At 48.2% G+C, this 24031-nt stretch overlaps 1 protein-coding gene across 5 annotated transcripts in view; it reads right to left on the reverse strand.

Annotated features, from left to right (window-relative positions):
* LOC144127995 (lysine-specific histone demethylase 2-like) overlaps positions 1–24031 on the reverse strand; it is an 85326-nt gene that overhangs the window by 46860 nt on the left and 14435 nt on the right. For all 5 annotated transcript variants that reach the window (XR_013313654.1, XM_077661038.1, XM_077661040.1 and 2 more), the window contains exons 4-9: positions 22695–22920; positions 12308–12349; positions 9864–10005; positions 5909–5968; positions 1245–1369; positions 367–600 (exon numbers count right to left, since the gene is read on the reverse strand). Coding sequence is in view for 4 of the 5 variants with exons in the window: in XM_077661038.1 (XP_077517164.1) it covers positions 367–600; positions 1245–1369; positions 5909–5968; positions 9864–10005; positions 12308–12349; positions 22695–22920 (829 nt within the window). In the remaining variant the exon portion in view is untranslated. The remainder of the gene's footprint in view (positions 1–366; positions 601–1244; positions 1370–5908; positions 5969–9863; positions 10006–12307; positions 12350–22694; positions 22921–24031) is intronic.

A 24031-nucleotide genomic window follows, 5' to 3' on the forward strand; every position in this document is an offset into this window, starting at 1 on the left:
TAGTAAAGATTTTTGTTTGTCCGAGTGACCTTACTATTTAGGGGCTGTACCGTTACAGTTAGACGTAATGAACCTCCATGCAGCGAATTCCTCAGATCCCCAACAAAGCCCTTAATTGAAGCATGTGTGCTTGCAAGCTCCATGTTTTGCATTGTCCTCCTGGGTCTTCAGGCGAAAACTGGATGTGAAGACAACCTGGATGTAAAGAAAAAAAGAAAAATCGTGGTCTTTTCTTTATTTCCTTATATCCAGGTTTAACTGTACTGAACTTCGTTAAAAGTGAGTTTAGGTATATCGAAATATTTGACATATTGAACAAATTCCGCTATAAGTGGGTTTGACTGTAAAGCTCTAAGTGCCACCCACCTGTCGGCAGGTGGGTGGCAGCGGCGGGCATGGCCGGTCGATGGGTAGCGCCCCATGGTTGATGAGGCCCCGGGCAGTGAAGAAGCGCAGCACCCGGTGGGCCTCCAGAAGGCAGCGGATGCGCACTAGGCCCCGGCAGAGAAGGTGGCGCGACACCCACGCCATGTCCAGCCACGCCTGTGGCCGCAGGGCCCACAGGGCCAGGACCACGTTGCGCACACCCAGGTACATCACCTGCTCGGGTTTGTAAAGATGGCACGCACACATCTGTCTAGCACATGCATACCCTGCCCCCAGCGAAACTTCGATCACTCACTTTGTACAGATGCTAGCGAGCTGAGAAGCCTCACAAATTTAAAGGCACAACCACTCTTTGTCCAAGCAAGTTTTCTCGCCCCGCACAAACATCCTACATCCAAATGCAACATCACTTATCGTGACATGTCGCCTGGAAATCACATCACATCCCATTTTGCATGATTAAACTGGTTGGGGTGATGACTGTGCTCAGTGCCAAGATGCTGCAAGTCCCAAGCAGCAATAACAAGAGAGCCATGGAAGGCACAAGACACAAAAAATTGGCCGAAGATTACGCTTCTCTCTTTGCTATCGCCACCTTTAATCCTCCGCTGCGCATTGTATTCCCTCGCTTTCATCCTCCAATGGGCTCATTTCCTCGGTTACCCCGGGGCTGATGGAGACGCTCAACGCAGGAACGGGCGCCCAACAGCTGGGCAATAAAAAACCATGACCAAGCAGTCTGTAACTGATAGCCCTGAAACAAGCATGACAGGTAAATCTACCTCTATGCTTGCGGTCGCGCAAGCAGCGCAAGTACACTCCCCTATTGTGTGGCACGATCACGTGAGTTGCCTTGCCTGTTCGCGGGAATACTCGGGGAAGGCGTCCATCTCGTACGTCTCCATGATGTCCGGATGGAAGCAGAGTGCCTTGCCCTGCTCCCCCGGTCGGTAGAAAGGCTGCAGCAGTTGTGTGAGGTGCCCTGCACCAGAAGAGGACCAGCTCTTTTCACATCTGGCGCAGACAGCCATTCGCATAGTTCACACTGCAGGCACAATTCAAACATGTCCTACTATTGTGCTCAGCCTCCAGGTACTCCCTGGAATTTTGCAACTGTTTAAATTAAATAGCACCTCCAGCAAGTCTAACAACCAGAGAATGGAGTTTCCTTGGCAGAAAACAATTAAACTGGCTTGTGCATATATAGTGGGTTTTGTTTCGAAGTGAACAGTAATTACATGAACAGTAACTTTCTACAAATTATGTAGGAGAGAATATTTCAAATACTTCTGGCACACAAAAAAAATGTCACACAGCACAATACAGTGTAATCCACTTATAACGATACCAGATATAACGCTATATCACTTATAACGATCAAATTCTATAGAGTTGTCAATTCTCCCATTGCCCCTACGTAAAAATAAACCGTATACAGTAAAACCTCGTTGTTACGTTCCTGGTTCATACGATTTCCTGGTTCGTACGCTCTAAATTGTGCACATTAAAAATATCCCATAGAGTTACACTACACTATATTTTTCCTGGTTAATATGTTCCCGGAAAACGCAACTTCCAGCCTACTACGGTTAAAATTTCGACAAATTGTGATCGTATAATACGCTTATTGACCAACCGCACGTGTGCAAACACACAAGTAGGCCGAACGAGAGGGCACGCGGCATGTTTTTTGCGACAGTCAACCGACGTGGTGGCTTCTCTGCAATGCCTCGATGCAATGAGGCGAAGCGCCACCACCAAGAAAAAAAGAACGGCGCGCTAGCATCCGCGACGGCCGCTTCTGCGGGGACGCGATACGAAGAGCAGAAACGCTGAGGTTTCTTCGCGGTGCATAAGGAAAAGGAGGCGATGTATAATGATACATTTATCGGCGAAATAATGGACACGAGATTCTGGCCACCCGGATAGTGTTTACCACCAAAATTTGTCATACAGTTTGATGAAAAATAAAATACTTTGAAGCGAATGACGTAAAAACTCGACTGGACCGGCGTGGTGAAATCCGTAAGGGAGCGTTGCCTACGGCCTTGGAAACTATCACTGTCACAATTGCTGGGGGGAAGAGCTGCTTGGCTGCAGCCCCACAACCACCGCAGCAACGCTGTCTTACACAAACATAGTTTTCGCCCGAGAGGGTTAAGAATTTACTTTTTTTTTTAAAGCGTTCACTTTACTTGCGCATTCCTCTCTTTCGCTCCCTCTGTCCGCAGCGCAGACCTTGGCAGCATGCCAAGACGCTAAGCATAGATACCATAGCAACCTGCCAAGGTGGCTCCATAGTTAAGGGGGGACGCGGGTCTTGAAATCGCGAAAAATGGTCAAAAATGGCAATTTTCAAAAATTGCGATTTTGAAGTCTTTAATGTCCCAACTATGCCTCTACAAAATATTTTAGCTGAATTCCAACTCAAAGTATGAAAAAAACGGCAATTTAGAAACGTCGGTGAGCTGAAATTGAACGCCAAGCGCGAAGGTTTGCCCCATTTTCAAGCTGCCGTAGCTCCGCGCGACGCTAACCGATCGGCGCCATCTTGGTCTCGTTTGAAAGCTGGTTTCCCGCTCTCCAATTTCGCGCCTCTCGGCAAGCTGTAGACCCTCGCACAGCGGAGCTATCATCACCCGTTCGCAAGGGGGAAAGCGTCGCGAGACAGCCGCCGATTGGGTAAAACGGGCGCTCCTCGAGGCGCAGCCCTCTGATTGGCCGTGACGCATGCTTTGCCCCCCGCGGCCGCGTTGTACGGCTCCTTCCCGTCGTCTGCTTTCGCCTGCACGCCCGTCATTTTTCGTGCTCCTCTTTGTTTCCTAGTAGTTTTCGTTCTGCCGTTTTCCTTATCGTTATTGTAGATATTTTGGCTCTTGAATCGCTTCTTTTAGCCTCGAATTTCGTGCTGTTGCGTGTATTTGCCTGCCTGGTGTCTTTGTTCCGTGTGTCACGATGGCCCGAGACGCGCGCTTGAAATTAAGCACGCGAAAAGCAGTCGGCAAAAAGAGACGCGCATGGAATCAGTAGAGCGCTGCATCGTCGAGAACTGCAGCTTCGGTGATGCCGCAAGCTGCTGTACCCTCGGTGGATGCGGCTGGACTGAGCTCGCCAACAACAGCTTCGCCGGTGGACGCGGCTGAACAAACCCTGTTGACGCCAGCATCGCCGGTGGACGCGGCTGGACAATGCCGATCGCCGTCAACTTCGGTGTTACCGCAAGTCTCTGCAGTGCCGGTGGATGTGCCGTGGAAAATATCGACTTTTGATACGCTGCAAGCCGCTTCGAATTCCGTGTCGTCTGAAGCGGCCGAGCCGCTGACCTAAGCCTAACATCGACTTCGGCGTTTGCGCACGCCGCTTCGTGCAGACGGACGCGGCTGAACCGAGCTCGCGTGCTCAACTGTTCGACAAGCACGCGCAGCGCAGACCTTGGCAGCGCGCCAAGCCGCTGCCGCCGCTGATAACATCATTTGTTTTTTTATATATATTTTGAGGAGAGCTCCTGGGGGGGGGGGGGGGGGGGGGGGGGGGCTCGGCGAACTTGGCAGAGCGCCAAGACGTTGTGCGCTCTAAGCTGAAGCTTGAACATTCGCATTAGACACTCCTCACTGTCCTGTTTTTAACCTGGCAAGAAGCAGTTTCTCGCTTCAACCAGGGAATGGCAACAACCAGCAGAGCTGTTGCAGCACAGCTTGGTTACAGGCCTGGGAGCTGCCTCATTGGTAGGAGCCTTGAAAAAGATAAACAGAGGCTGTGCAGGTCTGATAAGGGTCACACCAATGCTGAAAAGGTGAAGAAGAGGATGGCCAAGAAGCACAAGCCTGACAGCACCCAGGACTACTGCCCAGGACTTTTGTGAATGTGTGGCAGATTCAAAGAAAATAGCAAGTGAATTTCTGAGCTTTTTTTTTTGTCAGGTGCCAATGCAATACAGAGGTTTTCATAATCTTTACATGAACAGATTTCTGTAAATTTGGTGTTATTGTGTTCAGCAATGACTGGGCGGCATGCTAAAGCATTAAATTTTTCCATATGATCAGTAAACAAAAATGGGAGAGTGAGCAAAACTTTGAATGCAATTTTCTCAGCTTTGCTTTTTCGATCAAATGCCTTTGCCTTACGGAACTTTTCATAATGTTTGCATCGACTGATTTTATTGAAGCAGGTATCATTTTTTTCAGCAACACCTCAGCTACATCCTAAAGCTTTCCAATTTTCATTAAACCCAATAGACTAGCAATTAGGTCAGATGTAAGCTAATTACTCCCACATTGTTTTTTTTTTCCTACTTTGTTATTCATTCATGACCTATGTGATGACTTTTTAAAAATTTCTTTAGCTTTAGGATGTGCAATGGGCCCTTAAGAATGACAGCATTACTTTAAAACTAGTTTTTTTAATTAAGAAATCACCATAATGGCCCGTAAGAAAAGACCTAAGTGGCATAAATTATTTTGCCATATCTTCATTTCTAGATGAGATATATAAAATCTGTATATATATTTGGGATTAGCACTCAAAGATATATCTGCATGCCAATTTTCAGGAAGATATGTTAAGAAATAAAAAAAAAGTTTTCAAGACCCTCATCCCCCCTTAAGGCGCTTGTCTACTGAGCCGAGTACCTGGGTTCGAACCCGACCGCGGCGGCCGCATTTCAGAAACGCAAAAGGCACCCGTGTGCTGGGCGATGCCAGTGCAGGTTAAAGATCCCCAAGTGGTCGAAATTATTCTGGGGAGCCCTCCACAACGGCAACTCTTTCTTCCTTTCTTCTTTCACTCCCTCCTTCCTCCCTTCGCTTAGATATGTGAGGCAGTTACTGTATCATTTCCTTTCCTCAAAAGCAATTTTCCAATAATATTGCAGCATGTTTATCTTTTGATGGAAGCACCGAAGGAGGCGGGGGGGGGGGGCTCAAACTTGACAAACTTAAAAGGTCGCCAACACGCTGTGCGCCCTTGACTGGAGCACCAGTGGCGGTGGCTCCAGTCAATCCGATCAAATCAAATCGTTATAATCGGTTATAACGATTGGTTTCTCTTGTTTTCTCAATACCGTTGTAAGTGGATTGCACTGTAGGTATTTTCAAAATCACATATTTTCTAATAAGCAACGCTATGAAATGAGAAAAAGAACTAGCTAGCTAAATGATGCTTTGTCATGCTCATTGGTGCTATGTCAACTTTTTGCAAACATGGCCATAGAAAATAGGGGGAATCGAACTACATGCGCAGACGACCTATTTTTGGGAACTCCGAGTGCTGGTCTTCTTAACTGTGATTGTATTACTGCGTGGCTGTTGCTTTTAAGCACCCAGCACCTCCCACATGCGAGGCTCAGACCAGTAGGCCAGTGCTGTGGTGTTTGTGATGGGGAAGTGGCACCAGCAAAGCTGTTTGTAAGATGAAAGACCTCAGGTTAAGCAAAACAAACAAGAGAAACAGAAAAGTAATCCTGCAAAAACTGATGCCGATTAACGTTTCAAAATGATAGCTCCTGATAAGAATGGGGTCTCACCTGACTCTAGGAAACAGTCACTGGTGACGCCGTTCTGTTGCCGTGCTGGCTTCTCGGGAACTGCAAGGAGGGCAAGGGTTCATTACATGCGACATTCAACACCTCGGTGGCCATAGCAGCCATGCGTTCTTACCCTAAAACAATCACATCCAGCACACTGCCTCAAACAGGCACCTTTCTGCCAGGTGCACCGTGCTGATCACTCTTCTGAGATGAACTAAATCAAGCGACAGCTGCACCACACTTCTCCTGCCCTACAAAGAGCAGTGCCTGGCTAGATGGCAGGGGCAATTTCTAGAGAGCCCTCCACCTGGGACTGCTGGCACTCACCAGCTGTTCACCTCAGACCAATCCCCACGCTCAGCAATCACAGCAGAAGTGGTTGGCACCACAGTCAAATCTCAATATGATGAATCACGCGGGACCACCAAAAATCGTTTGTTATTTTGAAATATCGTGATAAAACACGCAGTTATAAGCCAGTCGTCAAACCTAGGAACGAAAATTACCTACCTTGACAGCAGACAAGCAAACTCTCAAATTAACATGTTGCACTCACTTCAAAGCTGCCTTATTATAAGAAATCAGTTATTTTCTTCTCGCACATGCAGCACACACGGTCGACTAGGAATGCCTCTACACCTTCCATTTTGCGCAGCACCTCATCGGGTACATCATTGCAGCATGCTATGGAAGTGCGGACTTTGTTCATGTGCACTAAAACGTCAGAGTTTGATATGACCTCCTCTTCCTCAGTGTTCGGTGACCCACAGTCGCCTTCCTTCGGGTCGTCATCGCCACTGAAGATGTCGCGAACGCTGTGACTGAGTTCCTCGGTTGTCAAGTCAGCCGAGGTTAGTGCTGCGCTATCGCTCTCCACGTAGTCGTCGAACGAAGAGACGGTGGGCAGCAGTTTTGAAACCTCGGCCCACAGGCCTCCCAGGTTGCTTTCAGGCTGCACAGACGCTTTGAGGAGCCCTGCACTTTGCCAGCAGTTGCTAATGGTGGCCACCTTCAAGTTCCACCAAGCTCCTGTGGGCACTTCCGCTGCCTGATGAATACTTATTGCAGTCAGCTGCTTTAGGCAGAGGTTCATAAGCAACCACTGCACAAGATGCTTGTGAAACTCTGCCTTCACACTCTCTATGATTCAGCCTTGGTTGCAGCAAAGGCGTGCTGTTTGAGGGCAGTAACTCCATGCGTCAAGCGAACAATGTGAGCTGAGCAGTTGTCAACAACCAAAAGAATCCTTCCTCATTTGGCTGTCCAGTTTCATCAGCCTCTTGTCATGCACACCTGCATGTTCACACGGTAGTCGCATGCTGCCGGCATCACGTTCGTCATGCAGCGAGGCTTCGCGTACTCGCATATGACGAGCGGCTTGATTTTTTTCGTGCCTGTTGCAATGTAGCAGACCAGGCCAGTCACGCGAAGATGTGACTTCTTCCCTCCTTTGCACTGCTCTCCTCTGAAGTGCATCGTCCGATCTGGCAGTAGCTGATAAAAACATGAGGTCTCGTTCACACTGAAAATATCGTCTTCAGAGTAAGATTCAGCTACCTCTCGAAAATGGTCATTTCGCAAGGAATCCGCACCTTCTCTCTCGGCAGCCTTTTCCTCGCCCGAGGCTACCTGCCAGGTTATTCCGTTTCTTTGACGGAAATGAAAAAGCCAACTCACACTTGAGTCAGAACCAGTTATTTCAAGTGCATCAGCGAATTCATGCGCTTATTCTTGCAGCATTGAGCCAGGCACGGGAATGTTTTGCAGTCTGGCATCTTTAAACCATGTGAGAACAGCTTCATTCACATTTTGAAAGTTTCCCAGTCGCAGCCATTTCCTCGTAGGAGCAAGTTGCTACTCCCGGTGAACTTTGCGGATCTTGTCTCGGTCATTCAAAATGGTCGCGACTGTCGATGGGGCAATGCCACGCTGTCTGCAGAGGTCAATTTGCTTTTTCCCTGCATCGATTTCTTGCAGTGTATCCACTTTTTACTGCATTGAAAACTGCTCTTCTTGGCGCCGTCGCTAGCTGCATTCATCGTTGAATCACGCATGAACTTCGCAGTAAGGTCAGCACAACGAGAAGAACACTTGGACGAACAACGACTGGACGGCCATCAACACCCAACACAAAGAGAGAAAAGAGAAAAAGGCGGCTAGGCCTGCTAGTCTACTGAACATTAAACCACAATGCCAGCAGTTGGCGCTAGACACCATGATGATGATAGCTACTGCCCTCGGAGCCTACACACACAAACGGTGTTTGCGACGCTGTTAATTTTAGCCAAATTCGTAATACTGATGTCCCTTGATTATACTGGGGAGAATAACTTACGTATGTTATTCTAAAATATGAACTAGAAATTCATAGTTCTCAAATATCTTTACACTGAAAACATTGGCAATTTGGTGGGGATTTTTAAAAAATTCGTTAATTTGAAAAATTCATTAATGTGGTGTTCGTAGTAACGAAATTTGACTGTAGTTTCCTGCACATCCCTTGAGGGGAGACTCATTTCGCTGCACTTCATGCTGAGAAGACGAGGCTTCATACTTGGCTTGGCTAGTGTTGGGCAAAAACGTGGATTCAGTCGTAACAATACAGTAGAATCTCAGTGATACGAATCCGGTTGATACGAATTTCACGATGATACGAATTCGCGAAATTCCCCGGCCAGAGTCCATTGTGTACAATGTGCAGAATTTCAAATGTTCCGAACTCTTTTCCTCGCCTCTATGGATGATACGAACATGCGAGTCGCGACCGCACCACCGAGCATTAAGCGCGGCGCTCACCGCGCGCAGTGAGCGGCGGTGCACGGCCCGTAGATCGCCGACGTCGCAGTCGCTAATCATGCGGTACGCATCACTCGCAGTGAGCGGCGGTGCGCGGCTCGCACATCACCAAAGTTGCGGTTGCAATCGCGTGGTACGCACTGCAAGTAGCAAGCTGTGGCTGCACAGCCCTGAATAAATCCCTTCAGCCGTAAACACATCTGTGTATATGCATTTATCATGCTTCTGCATAAGAATTTTGTTCGTTGGGATGATACGAATTTTTTCACAACCCTGTGAGATTCGTATCACCGAGATTCTTCTGTATAGCTTTTCTCGCGGCAAGCCCCAAAGGAATGCCTTACTAATTTCCACACAAACGAAATATCAAACATTCACTCTACATGCTGTGGAGAGCATCGCGGCTGTAGTGGCTATCCTCTGCGACATCTTCTCTGGCAGTGAAGCAAAAGCCACAGAGCCAAAACACGTCCTCTCTTCCTATGCAGCATAATACAGTCCCCACTTGCAGACATTAGGTAGTTTTCTCTTAAAACATAGTACTATATTGACAACATTATTTCTAACATAGCTGCCAATTTTCAACATCGAAAGCCAAGAAAAAAACATTCTTCTTGATTACAACAAATTTGCTAGGCACATCTAGTTACAAGAGGGTTCCACAGATGGCACCAGCTTTTCCAGAGACTGAAGTTACTGCAGGTAGAGCAACATGCCAGGAAACGAGTCACACTGTTGTGCAGCTGAACTGTATGGCGGATTGACACAGTTACTGATGTTCCACCGCTGTCGCTTACCCTTCATTACCAAGAAAAGCTGTCGCTGAGTGTAGATGAAGCCACATCATCGTGTTGCAGCCACGATTTCGTGGCAGAATCCAGCGCTCGTGTGTGTCGTTTCTTCATGGTCCGCGTTTCTTTGCGCTGTTTCCAGTACAGTAGAATTCATGTTTTTGCCCAATACTAGCAATGCCCTGTATGCCCTTCTCAGTATATGAAGCGCTTCTTTAAGAAACTCGCACAGATCATGGTGCCACTTTCCCTCCTAGGTAATGCTGGGAAAGTCTACAGTAGGCACAGCTGTGGCAAGGTTGAATTTGGCATCTGAAAAGCAACAGTAAAATGCCTTTTAAATTAAACAGTGAAAGAAGCCTTACCTTCAGGGTGTTCTGATGAAGGACTAATTCCAACACCATCCGCATAGTAGTCACCCAGGAACTGCTGTGCCGGTGAACTTATCAGCAATGGTGCTTGTGTGAGCGTGCAGATCCACTCTGGCTGCAAGGCTGCTGCTGCATTCTGCACGGGGAAAAGACCACACAGCCACCCAAATCAGCACCACTTATGCGGCCATGCGGTGGCCAGAGCCACATCACCTGCTTTGCAAGAAATGTACAGTCAAGCCCGCTTATAAAGGCTACAGATATAATGACTACTCATTTATCATCAACGAGTGCGGTGCTGCCGTCAAAATATGCATTAGGGCAATGGCAACTCTGGCTGCACCACCTGGTTTTAGCGAATGAGGAGATGCCATTAACTTGACCCCCCCCCCCCTCCACAGAATGTTGAAGAACTCGTCCTTCCAACAAGCACAGAGGTTGAACAGCATCCCTCAGCCCCTGTGACACCGACCCAAAAAGAGCACGTTGACCCAAAAAGCAATAAAAAGGTGGCAATGAAACAGTAAGTAACCTCCATACAAGTGCGCATTGATGGTCTACGAGGTCAATCACCACCTGCATGTTCACTGGCTGTGCAAAGCATCCCAGATGGAAGCAGAAGCATGGTGAGTGCACATTAGGGGCAGCACCAAAAGCAAAGCTACTGCGCATGGTTGTGAATCAACTAGCAGCAATGATTTGATAAGTTTGAATGCTATGCATTGCCTGCCCAGTCGGCTCCACCTTTTGGGCTGCTGCCACATGCAGGCAAGCGGCAGATTGCGGACCATGCAGCAGATACACACCAAAAACCCTTCTCAAGACTGTAATTCACACCCACCCAGCTCCACACAGACCACTTTCAGCAGTAGAACTCAGCAGCGCAACATGTAATGGTAAAACACAAACTGCCGCGACAGCAATGTCAAAGACACAATGTGTCGTGCTCCAGTGCTATCAGTGCCTCTACATGGCAAACGCAGCAATCTCCGCAGCTTTCACTTCTGTGATATCACACCAAGCACTGCTGCATCAGTTTAAGTTGAAAAGCAACGTGAAACAGTACTAGCAAAGAAGGCACCAGATGAGCAGTGCATGCCGATCCCCGCCACTCGGTTGCTGCGTGATTCCGGTGTTGACAGCAGCGGAGTGGAGATGGTGGAGAGGGCCAGCAACACAAGGGAAAGACAAGAGCACATTTCCTAGGACAACGGCGGCCGGGAAGATTGAAGCAAGGGACGTGTGGGAAAAGGCAGGTGCCTCCCACTTCCCTACCCCACGCATAGCAGCATCATGCGAGCTGCAGCGGAGATGGTGGTGGCTGCTGCCACTGCCTCGTTATTAACACAATAGTGCAATGTTTTTTCATGTTTACGACTTTGAATAACTGAGGTTTAGAGCAAATGTTTCCCCATGATTTCATTTCTGTATTTTTCTTTTCGGTTTCCATTCTGCATTTTTCACTCAGGTCTTCATGCAGAAACTGCATGTAATGAAAACCTGCATGTTACGAAAGATTCCATAAGTTCCTTGCAGCATTATGGAAGCCAATCAGGTGAGTGTGTGAAACGTGTTCCTCTGCCTCGTGTCGGCTCCTTGTCATCTGCTCACGGTGTATGCAGGTATAAGAGTACAAATAGATGCTGCCTACGTACCTAACACCAAAGGAACATTAGGCAGTTTTAAAATAACATACGCAAGCTCACGTACACTAAACGCAAGAATTTTGCAGTGCGTTCCACTGTATGCCATATATGCAAATGGAGACAACGATAAGTTCAACCTAGTGGTGCCATCTGGCTTTTAGAATCGAAAACATTCTGTCAACAAACCATCACATTTTTAAACCTAGAAGTGACAGAACCGTCACTTAAAATAAAAAATAAAGCAGATTTATCGCACGTGGTTTTTGCTGTGGGTGGGATGAGACAGAACAAAAGCCCGATGCCCTATTTATGACTGGTGAACGCATTGAAAAGCCCAGTGAAAAGACTAATCCACTTTGAAGCATGCCGGGTTGTTGGAAACACTGTTTAAGCTTACACAAGAGTTGCATACACTGGACTCGAGAGCTAGCCTACATTATATGAGCGTACTTTAAGGCTCGATTTGAAATAGCATTTGGCGCATCCACACATTTAGGCATGCTGTCGCCTCCGCACTCATTGCAGCTTTGGTAGTGTTGTAAGGAACTACTGAGATAGAGTATAGCACATAATAATCCATCCATAATGGCTGGCTCAAACAAGACAATGCAAGGTGAGGAGTAAAAAAGAGGAGATGTTAAGCCTACATGACGGCCCCGTCTTCGGTGGTCACTGCAACGAAGGATACAAATAACTGCCAGAAAAAGGAAAGAGCAAAATGAATGCAAAGTAGGCAACACACAGATAATTTCAGCATGTCAGGCTGCGAACTGATGCTGCCCTGCCACTCACCGGGTCTTCTGGCACAGAGCATTCGTCCGTTTTGGTGTCCTCCTGCAAGACAGGGAGAAGGTGGTCAGGACGAGAGAGGCACAAGGCAAAAGGGGTGCGAAAACCTAAATGTCACTGGGTCCGTATTCCAAGCTTCTGTCATAATTGAAACCATCACAATCGGCCACAGCAGTCGCGCCCGATTGGTCGGAATGCCGGAAGTGGATGCGGTGTTTCAGATGCAGTGAAAACGGTCAAAGAAACGGGATGGAGACGTCACGAATAGTGCACGCTCTGTAACAGATGTTTCAGGACCCCAATGAGATAACAGCCAACATGGCAGCATGCTCTCAAGTGGAGCCTCTCGCTCTGAAGTGAACTCGTCTGTGTTACTGTGTTTTTCAGCATGTGAACTGGCTATAAATTGGGTACGGCGCTTTCGCTTCGTTTCATTTTGCCTACACAAACTGCATGGACGGTATATCTGGCCTGTATGCTATTTCGTTGGACGATTCAGTAGCTCCTAGGCCTAACGAGCACCGATCTGAATTGTTCACTTTATATAAACCGGATGGCACCACTATCACCCAAGTTATCGTCTCATCTGCGCACGCTGAATGATTTAATATAAAGCGTAATGTCCCGAAAAATGCTTGTGTTTACTGCACGCAAATGTGCATTCGCTATTCTAGAACTCTCTATTAGCTGTTGAATCTTCCTGCATCATGATCATGTGCTATGTCTGGCAGCGTGAAACTGCTCATCATGTGCATGGATGGTCAGTAGCCAGCGACGTGCCACTACACCGACACGTTTGACATGCCAAAGGCGGTTTTTTGGTGTCCATTGTGGTTCTCGACAGCCGTGGTGGTGTGGCTTTGCACTGAGCCCGCGAGTTACCTGGAAAGTTAGTTTTCATGATGAGAAACACAGCAAGAGGTTTTTGTTTTTTTTTTAGCTCATCCCTTTCTAACAGCTCGACCTAACAGCGGCACTTCGCGATTGTTGCAGTGCCTGCACAAGAGGAATGAAAAACACAAATTACCGTCTGCACAACAGTCCGATCACAGCACCAACTTCTATTCAGTGATGTTGCAGACGGAAAGTCGTCGCAGCATTTGGATGGTTCAGCACAGCAGCGAGCGTGCATTATGCAGCGAGTGAGTGCATGCCACGAATTTCCTGCTCCTTTTTCCCCTCAAGATAAATGTAAAATGCCGTGTTATGCGAACAAGCTAGCTGACTTTTATTTCCCATCGGCGATTGGCGGTTGCAGCAGCCACCTTCTGTCACTGCAAAGCCATGCGTAGTTGCGTACATTATTTTCTTTTTTAAGTACACGTCCGGTCTTTACGGTGCCGAAAAGGGTACCTGAACTAGTACTTCTATTTATTGAAGTCCACTAGGTAAATGAGGCAGCTTTTGATTACCCCTTTACAGTGGAATCCAATGCGCAACTAAAATTGTGGCTGAATTTTTCTTCTGCCACATTGGACGCATTCCATTTCTTGGCAAAGGACAAAAGCACTGCTGGATTTTTTGCTGCGGCAACCGCAATGCAAAACATCCTGCTGCCGCTCACAGGTGCAACCGTACTGACATCCACTTCCGGCGTTTCGACCAATCAGGTGAGGCCAATTACAACGGTTCTGACTGTGACACAAACTCAGAATACGGACCATACTGAAAGCAATGAACAAAAGAAGGTCCCTGCCACTGCTAGGGGGCACACCGACCATACTTTTATTCAGGTGAAAGGTTCAAAGGGGACTCTTTCATTATTGACATTACAGACCATAAATCATAAGACATAAGGCCCACAAAAGGAACAATGACTCCAGGTTTAACACTATACACAGTAGACTTCCGTAAAGACGAACTCAGTTAAAGACACACTGTCACATAAAATGAACAATGTGAGATCATTTAGTCAGTTTCCCTTATGGGTCAATGTAAAAAACATCAGCTTAAGGCTAGCTGTTTCACGTGTGCTTCCGTTAAGATGAACTTTCACAGCAAATGTAGACCACGGCAACCCCGTGCAATGGCGCTCACAAGGCATCAGCACGGCTCTGTCAAGGGAACAAAAGCTACGATATGGTTTTATGCATGAAAGTACAGTCGGGCCCGCTAATAACGAACATGAGCATCACGCGGCGTCTGTTCGTTATATCCCAAAGTTCGTAGTAAGTGGACTACAGCTTTAAAGACAGTTGCTTGTCAAAACACAAAATTTTTTCTTTGCGAAAAAGTCCGTGATGGACGTCTGTTTTTACAGCGCAGATCCAATGAGGGAGGTCTCTGGTTTATTTAAAGCAGAAGCGTGCTATCGCCGAGGCCCTTGGCATAGACAAGTTGTCTGAGGCTCTCTATGTAGCTCATTGCTACAGGTGCGCTTATGGGTGCTGGCTCCGAAGTTGCATCATCATCCGATCCCTCCGTGTCACTCTCGTCCCGCACTTCAGAAACGATGCCCTCGTCCATGCACGGTTCCGCGGTCTCGGCGTCGTTACCGACAGAAATAAAATCATTCCAACCAATGTCATGACCCCCATGTCGGAGTCGATGACGCGCTGCCATAAATCGCCGCTGGACTGATCGTCTTCAAAAGCATCAGGCTCGGCATCAGACACTGCGTCGACGAAGCCGACCTTGCGGAAGCAGTTCCGCTCACCAGTGGCCGTCACCTCCACCCAGGCCGCTTAAATCATCTCTACCGCTGAATACAATGTAAATGGGCACGGCGTTCCCGTAGGGCCCCCGAGATTTGAACGAAGTGAACGAAATGTCTGCACCGCAACAAGAGTGACAAAAGCGCATGATGGGGTAGACGTGCAACGTGCACAAGCGGCAATCAAGCCAATCAAGCTAAAGATACAGACGCACAGCGTCAGCGGAGAAACCAATGAGGGGCGTCCATGAGCGTCAGTGCAGCCACCGCTTGGCTCCCAAGGAAGGCCTGCTTCACGGAGCGTGGCCTCCACGATCGGCACCAGCAGTGCCGCGGTTGATCGCGGAGGCCACACATGGATTTGCAAGAGAGTGAGGAGAGGGGAGCGGAGTTGCGAGGAGGGGCGGGAGGGCGATCTTGGAAGACGCATCGGCGGGGAAAAGGTAGCTCGCTCGAGAGCGGCACGAAACAGGGCGGGCAGTTCGCATGCTATGAGGCTCGGCAAAACATGACGCGCGCCGGGCGCACAAAGGGGTCGGAAGCAGGTTATCTCGCATCGCGGCGCCGGGTTTACGCCGTCCATTTGCTGTAACCGATCAGCAGGGCTTAATGGCGTTCGTTATACGTGTGATTTTGTGCCATTGAAAAAATGTATATTTTGACGGTCGCGCAGGTCTCGTTCGTTATAAGCGAAAGTTCGTCTTAAGAGGGGCCGTTATACGTGGGCTCGACTGTACACCCTCACAAGACAGCTTTCACACACTTTTGCGGGAACATGCCGGAAAGCTGGCTACCAGGAATGTGACTTATAGGGGGAAAGCTTTCTTGCCGGTGCAGATAAGGCAGGGAACCACAGTGCCTGCCCACCTGTGCACCAGATCTCATATCAGCAGTTCACGCATAGCCTGATCCATGCCCACGCTTTACTGCGTGCTGTTTCTAACGCCAATTAGTGTGTTGCTGGTCTTTTTAACGCGAGAGAGTTAAGGAGCTTGTGAGGCGGAAAAGCCAGTGTCGTTGTCGACGGCATTGCCACATTCTGCTGCCTGGCTGCCTGTCACATATATTAAGGAGCCTAAATTAAATTTTAAAGGAAAAAGGTGTGAAGAAGACGACGTGAATTAACCGAAGAATAAAGAAGAGGAAGAAGAAGCATTCGTTGAGGTGGAGAGAGATGATTGGTGGAGAAGCATATGGTGACGTGGAGAGAGATGATTGGTGGAGAAGAGAAGACGACGACGACAAGGCTTACGTGGACTAACACCGAGGCTATAAAATGGCGAGCGAGAGCGAGGCACGGGGGGGGAACAGCAGAGAAGCGGAGGCTCCGGCGGGTCAGGGACACTTTGGCTGGAAGAGAGCGACATTGGCTACTGCTCCGGTGAGCTCGCGTTCTACGACTACGCATCGTGGACTTCCTGCCGTGCCTGAGCCCGTTCTGGGGAGTCAACAGAGGACGCTACCACCTGCTACGGCCAGGGGTGTCTCCAGCGCTGTTGCAACCCACCCGGGTGGTGCCCCCAACGCCAACAACACCGGCATCACCTCCACGGGCGCTTGCACCTGGAGCTTGTACGACGCAGCCAACGACGCCAGCCCGAGCACGTCGAGCACCGCCAGCGACGCCAGCCCAAGCACGGCGAACGCCGCCTCGACGCCGCCTACTGGATCCATACAACGCCGCAGCCACACCGAACGAACCGTGAGCACGAACGCCGTCCGCTAATAGTAGAACACTAGTAGTAGATGCTAGTAGCAGTGTGCCCGGGTCGTGTGTATTTATAGTCTGTGTTTTGTGTCAGTTTTGTTAGTTGTATTCTAGTGTGTGTGCCACGTAGGGTGTATTAAATGTGCGTTTGTGTGGGTACACCCGTCGCCTAGTCCATTCTTTCGGTCCGAGTGTTCTCCGGAGAGATCCGTGACACTGCCGCAGCTCCGCCACATTGCTCTTCGTACTGACATTGAGCAGCTGCTCGTCGCTGTACCATCAACGTGCAGAACCAGCACCCCCCCCTCCCCTATGTCCACGCGTGGCTGCTGATAGCGGCTGCTGATAGGGGATACAACCTGGGCCAGAGGGCGCTGCCGACACCAGTGAACAGCGCCGTCTGCGAGCGACTCCTCTAATTGATCAGGCAAGACGGCGAGCTTCGCCAATGACTTGTGTGCGTCTGCGTCGCTCGCATGCAAAGGAAGCTAAAGTTTGGCATGCACGCTCGTTCTTTCTGGCTCGTGCTTCAACGCCGTTGTGAGAGGAGCTTGCTACGGGCATGCTATGCTCTCTTCACTCGTGCATAGACGTTGTTGTGAGAAAAGAGCGCGCCCGCTCGGGGGTGTTCCTCGCACTTTGACAATAGTCGCCGACCGATTTTTCGGACTCGAAGGGACCCGAAAAATGGTCCGAATAATTGAACAGTCCGAAAAATCCGTGAAGTACAAAAAAAATCACTTTATTCAGATGATATCGGCTTAAAAATGTCACTGATTTTACCTTGCGGAAAATTTCTCTTGCTGGTGATGATTTGCGCCTGTATTTGCGCCAAAAATGTGCTTTCACTGTACACGCTAGACAGAAAGGTCGCCACATTTAGTTGGAATACTTCCCACGCTTCTTTGACGGACCCGGCAGGGCCATGTTGTCCACAAACCGAGTGTACACCACACCGCTTGTCAAACACACGCAAAGATAAGGCACTTTCCTTTCAAAGCGGCGGAACCGGCGGACGTAATCACAAAACGGCGAACAGATGCAACTTCGTGAAGACTGAGCGCCACTCGGTCGATGCGGTCAGATAAACCCGAGTGACGAAACGGCGAATGGCGAACGTATGGGACCCACCGCGGTGGCTCAGTAGTTAGGGAGCTCAGCTACTGATCCGGAGTACCCGCGTTGGAACCCGACCGCGGTGGCCGCGTTTCGATGGAGGCGAAATGCAAAGGCGCTCATGTGCTGTGCGATGTCAGTGCACATTAAAGATCCCCAGGCGGTCGAAATTATTCCGGAGCCCTCCATTACGGCACCTCTGTCTTCTCAGTCTGTCCTTTATCCCTTCCCGCCGAGATGTGAGATAGCTCGTGCACAATTTCCTTCCCCCAACAACCAATTTTCAACGTATGGGACAAGCGATAACTGCCCGTGACAACGTCGGCGACAAAAGCAAGTTGACGGCGATGACAATCCGGCTGCCACCTCGAAGTGTCGGAGATCGCAGGGACCTTTACTGGCAACAATGAGGTACCGAAAGTATGTCAAGCCAATCCAACTGCAGCGAAAATCCATCTCAATCCAAGATGGCGCCTTTTGCGCTGGCGAAAAGCCGACAAGATGGCCGATTTTGGCCCGCAGGCGACTGAAATTAGTCTGAAAAATCAAACTTTAGGACTTCTGAAGTCCGAAATATCCGTCGCGAATATATATGCGCTTCTATGGGGTGACTGACGGTGCCTCATCGAGGTCCGAAATATCCTACAAGTCCGAATTAATGGAGTCCGATTTACCTGTCGGCTACAGTATTGCGAAAATTTTGCGCGCGCTCTCGTGCTTTAGAGATGGAGCAGCTCATGTGCGCGGCGTCAAGCAAGCAGCCAAAAGGGCGCTGTTTTCGTCACGCCTAGTGTTGTACCCACAATGCATTACCACGTGGTGTACGAAGTGAAAGCTCAAATTAAAGCCTACATTCCAACGAAACTGCAGCACGAATGCGTTTCGTGTTAATTTTTATCTTTGTACCTTCAAATTGTGGCTGCTCAGCTCTATCTGCTTGCTTGCGCCGTGCGTGCTGGTCACACGTTTCTGCTACCTTTTCTCTTTCCGCGGTGTTTCAATGGCTTTGGTGCTAGGCTGCTCACCCCAGTATCACAGGTCGAATCGTGCCGCATTTAGATTTGTGCGAAATATGAAACCGCATTTTGCGATCTCGGTGCGTATTAATGAATCCCATTCTGTTGAAGTTGGAGACTTCTAGCATGGGCGTACTGCTGATATGACCAGGTAAATTATGTTCGTTTGTATGTAGCTCGATCTAGTGGTGTGCTCAATCGAATCAGGCACCTGTTGCCCATGCAGACTAAAAGGCAGTTGTATTTTTCTCTAATTTATTCTAAACTGGTATACTGCAATTTAATCTGGGGTACATGCATCAAATCTGACTCAGATTATTTGCTTTACAAAAAAGAGCTTTGCGCTTATGTTCCCCAGACCCTTCTGCGGGTGACCACTTATTTCAGGCCTTCCATATTCCTCCATTCCCACTGCGTCGTAAGTATTCTGTTGTACAGTACTCACGGATTGAAATAGGACATTCGGAGCGCGTGGCCGTCGCTTCATGGAGCGCCGCCCGTAGACGCTCATGGAACCAAGGTGGTGCATTGTGGTATGGCGTGAGAGGGAGAAGATCTACAAAGCAGAATTGTTCCTTCCAGTAGCCAATCAGCCGGCCTGTGGTTTACCACATGCCTGCGTGGCACTGCAAGGCTAGCGCTCCGAATGTCCTATTTCAATCCGTGAGTACTGTACATATTTTTCTGATAATTAAGCAGGATATCACATCTTTCAGACAAACATAAGTGGGCAGAAATATAGACTACAATCGACGTGTTACTTCTCTTATCTCCACTCGCGATCGGACTAATTACGGCACCCAACACACAGATAACCCAATTACTACAGCATGTAATGCCTACCCTTCAATAATCCATGACGCTTTAACCAGCAAAGCTATTTCTCAATTTAAAAAAGAAATGAAGTTGCTAATTTCACTTGTTCCTGATGCAGCAAATATTTATGACATGCAGTTTTCCCTAGCCCCATCATCTTTCCTTTTGTGTCATGAATTGTAGCGTTACTGCTGTATTTTTCTGTGTTTATAATGCCATCTGTCTTAATATCTAACCATGTCAAAACATAAATTGATGGTATTTGATTTGGTTTTTTATATATCTTGTTATTTCATTTTTTCTTTTTTGAGAAAAATGGATTTGTACATCCTTCTGCCATTGATGTGTAATCCGGTGTTAGGCCTCATCAGGAAGTATGCTATTAGCCTCCTTTTGCCTCATCTCGTGGGCATGTACTGTGTTTCGTGATTTGATTTGAATATGGTAACACATTGCCATTCCTACAGTTGTCGCGCTTGCCTGGGCGCTTCTGACGTATAGTCGTAGTTATCGCAGATGGCATATTTACGATACTGATAGCCAAAAAGAATATGTTAATCCGGAGCCCTTCAAAAACGGCTTTGCGCACAATCTAGGTACAGCCTTGGGATGTTAAACTCGCAAACCACTGGCACGACTCAGTTCTGACGCGCGTTGACGGGGCACGTAACACTATTGCGCGGCCGCATAAGGTCAGTAGTCCGTGGTCTGTAATCTGCAGAGCCACACTGCTACTGCGTGTGTCCGACACAAGGTTAGTTCACATGTCGAATGGTGTCTGCCATCTTCGCCTTTGCAGTTGTATGCGCTGCCAGTTTACATTGGTTCGGCCGAGTAAGTGCACATGTATTAACTGCCCGCCAGCGCTCTCTCCTGTTGCCGCAGGTCATGGGTCATTAGTACTATTTTTTAATCAATACTGCAGCGCTCGATAATGCACCGGTACTTCGCATTGAACGATCCCTGCCACCTGGGTAATTTCTGTTGACAGCACACACGGCAGTAAGCAAATGCATCATTCCAGGGAAGCCCGCAAGTCAAGCAAGACGCTTCCCCGCCTTTAGGCAACCACGGTGCCGCGTGCCACTTCGATCACCGCATAAAAACTGCCCACTGATGGGCATAATTGGCGCACTGTGCAGTCTTCAGGCTGTGCTCACATCCGCCACGCCCGCCAGGAGACGAGCGCACTGGAGCGAGCAGCTCGCGGAGAGAGAAAGCGTGCGCAGCATGCGAACACGGCCAGTCAGAGCGCCACGGCGCCGTCGCACCCGATCAATGCCTCAGAATTCCGCCGCTCCAAGAGGAGCATGGTGCTGTCGTTGCGCGCCCCTATAAGGTTGGGGCCCCTATAAGCAGCAGCAGCCAGAAAACGCTGTCGCGTTCTGCTCTTAAAGGCGAAGCTTCAGCGTCCTCCAAGTTTTTTTTTTCTCTTTTAGAAGAAGTCATCTCGTTGTTCCGGTGCAAATGTGCATTCCCCTCGCGTCTGTTCGCGCGGCCCTGTGCGTCGATAATGTGCGCTCATTACGATCTGCTCGTTGTGTGGTGAAGCCTCCTTATGTGAACACCGCTGTGTGCGAGGAGGCTTTACTGCTACTGTGTCGCACATGTGAAGAAGGCCTCGGAAAGCCTTACTGCAGTAGTTCTGCTTTGATATTCCCGACAGTGGGCATGCACTAAAAAATGACGGAATGGCCAAAAACCATCACTGCTGCGCAGTTTTTCACTTGAAAGGAGATGACCACAACCTATTTTTTTCATCAATTAAATTTACTGCAGAGCGAAACAGTTTCAGCGACGTTTCTTTTAGACATTCAACTCATCAACCTTCAAATGATTCCGACGTTTTTTCATCCCTTGAGGATTGCGAACTGAGCACATTAATAACTTTTTTCGACCACGCTTGACAAATCCAACTTATCACTGCCTTTCACCCATGTTTTATGTTGTGCTAAACCATTTAGCTACAATTGCATACAGAAATAGATCCAAAATAATATTTGTATATATAGATATTTATACAGCAAATTGCATTCAGTCTTGGATCACATCAAGGTGCACTTCCGATAATTCAAACTTCTTGATAATTCAGGCAAAAATCTCTGGTTTCTTGAAGTTTGAATTAATGAGAGTCTACTGTATTTAGACACACCTGGCATGCTCACCTACGGTATCTTTTTTTTTGTTTTCTGATAAAACGAACCCATTTTCATGGTCCCTTCAAGTTTTTATTAAAGGGAGTCTGCTGTAGCTAATCCCACTGCAACAAAATTCACGATTTGAGGAAAAATATGTTTCGCGAGCAGAACTTTGTCGTGAACTGAGCCCAGAAGAGCTACAGAATGTACTCAATAGACAGTGTATGATTACGAGCAAAGTTTATTTCGAGAAATCTATCAGATTTGATAGCTTTCCCTGAGCACAACTGATGAAGCGCCGCATTACAAGCTGGTAAAATATGTGGCCAGGAGACGTTACATGCATCAAACAGAGCCACAGAGAAACTGTGTGCGTGGCATCGGCTCTTTTGTCAGCTGCAGAAAAACCAACAACAGAGTGAGCTGGTGCATCATTGAAGAACCAAAAACAGCACTCGCCCATCTTCTTGTCTGTCGTTATGGCGCTGTTTTTAGTTTTTCCTCAGGTATCGGCACTCCCTGCAAGCGTTGCCTGCATAACTTTCACACTCTATTAGCAGCTGCTACCGCATCACGCACAGTCACTTTTGCGCAGGCGCGGTGGTGGTGCACATTCCAAGCATGACGGCTAACTGTAAATGCGCTTAGGGAGTCATTAAGCAACAGCTGGTGCAAACTGAGAGTGACCCCTCCTACCCCACTGCACCCAGCCTTCTCTCTTCCACCGCTGCCCCCTTCTCCACCTCTTCATCCTCTTCTTGCCTATAGCTCTGCTGGTTACGACAACAATGAGGCTCGCAAGCCAAGATGCATTGTAAGAAATGTGATTGACAGTTTTAGGCCTGTTTTGACACACTTGCATGCAATCACATCAATCCAGTTATGAAGCACGCCACCACCACACTTTGAGGTGCACACTAGCCTGGATGGCCCATTCCCTCACCGTGCTGTCGTCGTAGGAGGGGATGTCGCTGCAGGTGAAGGAGTCAACAAAGTCTGGCGTGAGCTCGTCGCCCTTGGGCAGGCGGCGCCACTTGTGGCAGCGGCCGCACTGCGTCCAGAAGGGCAGCACCTGGTCGGCCATGAAGCGCCGCAGGGAGGCCTCCGAGCGGGCATTGCGTGCCCAGTGCTCCCGCCACCTGCCAAACTCCACATAGCCCGGCTTGGCACTGCAAGTCACACCACACAAAACGTGGAATGAATACAGCCAGTGAGCAGTCAGCACAGGGTTTAAGACAACCACCAATGTACAAGCGAGGCAGACCCTGCAATCCTAACTGCACCTCGGCCATGATTACAATTATGTAGTTGAGCATAACAAACACTTTTCTTTAGCAAGGCAACATCGCCATCACAGAGGACTTTTAGGGCCATGGCACTGAACCACAGATGCGACAAACGCTAGATGCAGGACTTGGTTGCAGTTAGCATACGTACATCACAAATATCGGTGCAAGAATGTGCCACACTGCCACAGTCTTCACCATGGCCACAAAAAAATGGCCTCTACATTTGGTGTGCATGCACTCTGCAGTCAATGAGATGACTGCCCACTCACAGAAACGACACTGCGGCGAACAGGAGCAGTGCAGCACTCACGAGTGGTCAAAATGACTTTCATCTTGTAAAGAAAAGGATTGTATCGCACCTTAAACAAACCATGAAAATAAACATGATCACATCCCTGCTGGAGCATGCTCATATGTCACAACAATCAGCTATGCCGTATGCACTGGTTACAAGTTGCTTCCAGGTCAGATAAAACATTATGTAGCTGAACAGTCTGGATGCCTAGCTTTCCAAGTCTGTGCATTAGCACGGCCGTTGGCCTAAAGTACACAAGCAGTTGTGCCACAAGGCGACTTTTGTACTCCTCAACAGTGGCTGGTTTGTTGTGTACTCAAAAGGCCACTTCACCGTAATTACAACTTAAGGGGGGAAGAGGGTCTTTGAAAAATTTTTTTTTTATTAATCTTAGCCAAACGAAAACTTAAGGGCTGATGCATTTCAGTGTCCTGATTTTAAATATGGTCTCAAATTTTTTGTAAATACTGCCATTATTTGGTAATTAAAAAATATCAAAGTTTTCTGACAACATTAGGAAAAAATTGGCTGCATCCTTCTAACCAAGCTTTATTCCAGTAGATTCTACTCTCATAAAGGTTTGCAATAAGAGTAGTTTTACTGTTTTATCTCTTTTAGAACCGAAGTTACAGCTCTTTGAATTTCACATACGGAAAGCTTAGAAAACAATGCTATATTCTAACTGTTTTCCAAAAC

The sequence above is a fragment of the Amblyomma americanum genome, chromosome 4, assembly GCF_052857255.1.
Source record: "Amblyomma americanum isolate KBUSLIRL-KWMA chromosome 4, ASM5285725v1, whole genome shotgun sequence".
Lineage (NCBI taxonomy): Eukaryota > Metazoa > Arthropoda > Arachnida > Ixodida > Ixodidae > Amblyomma > Amblyomma americanum.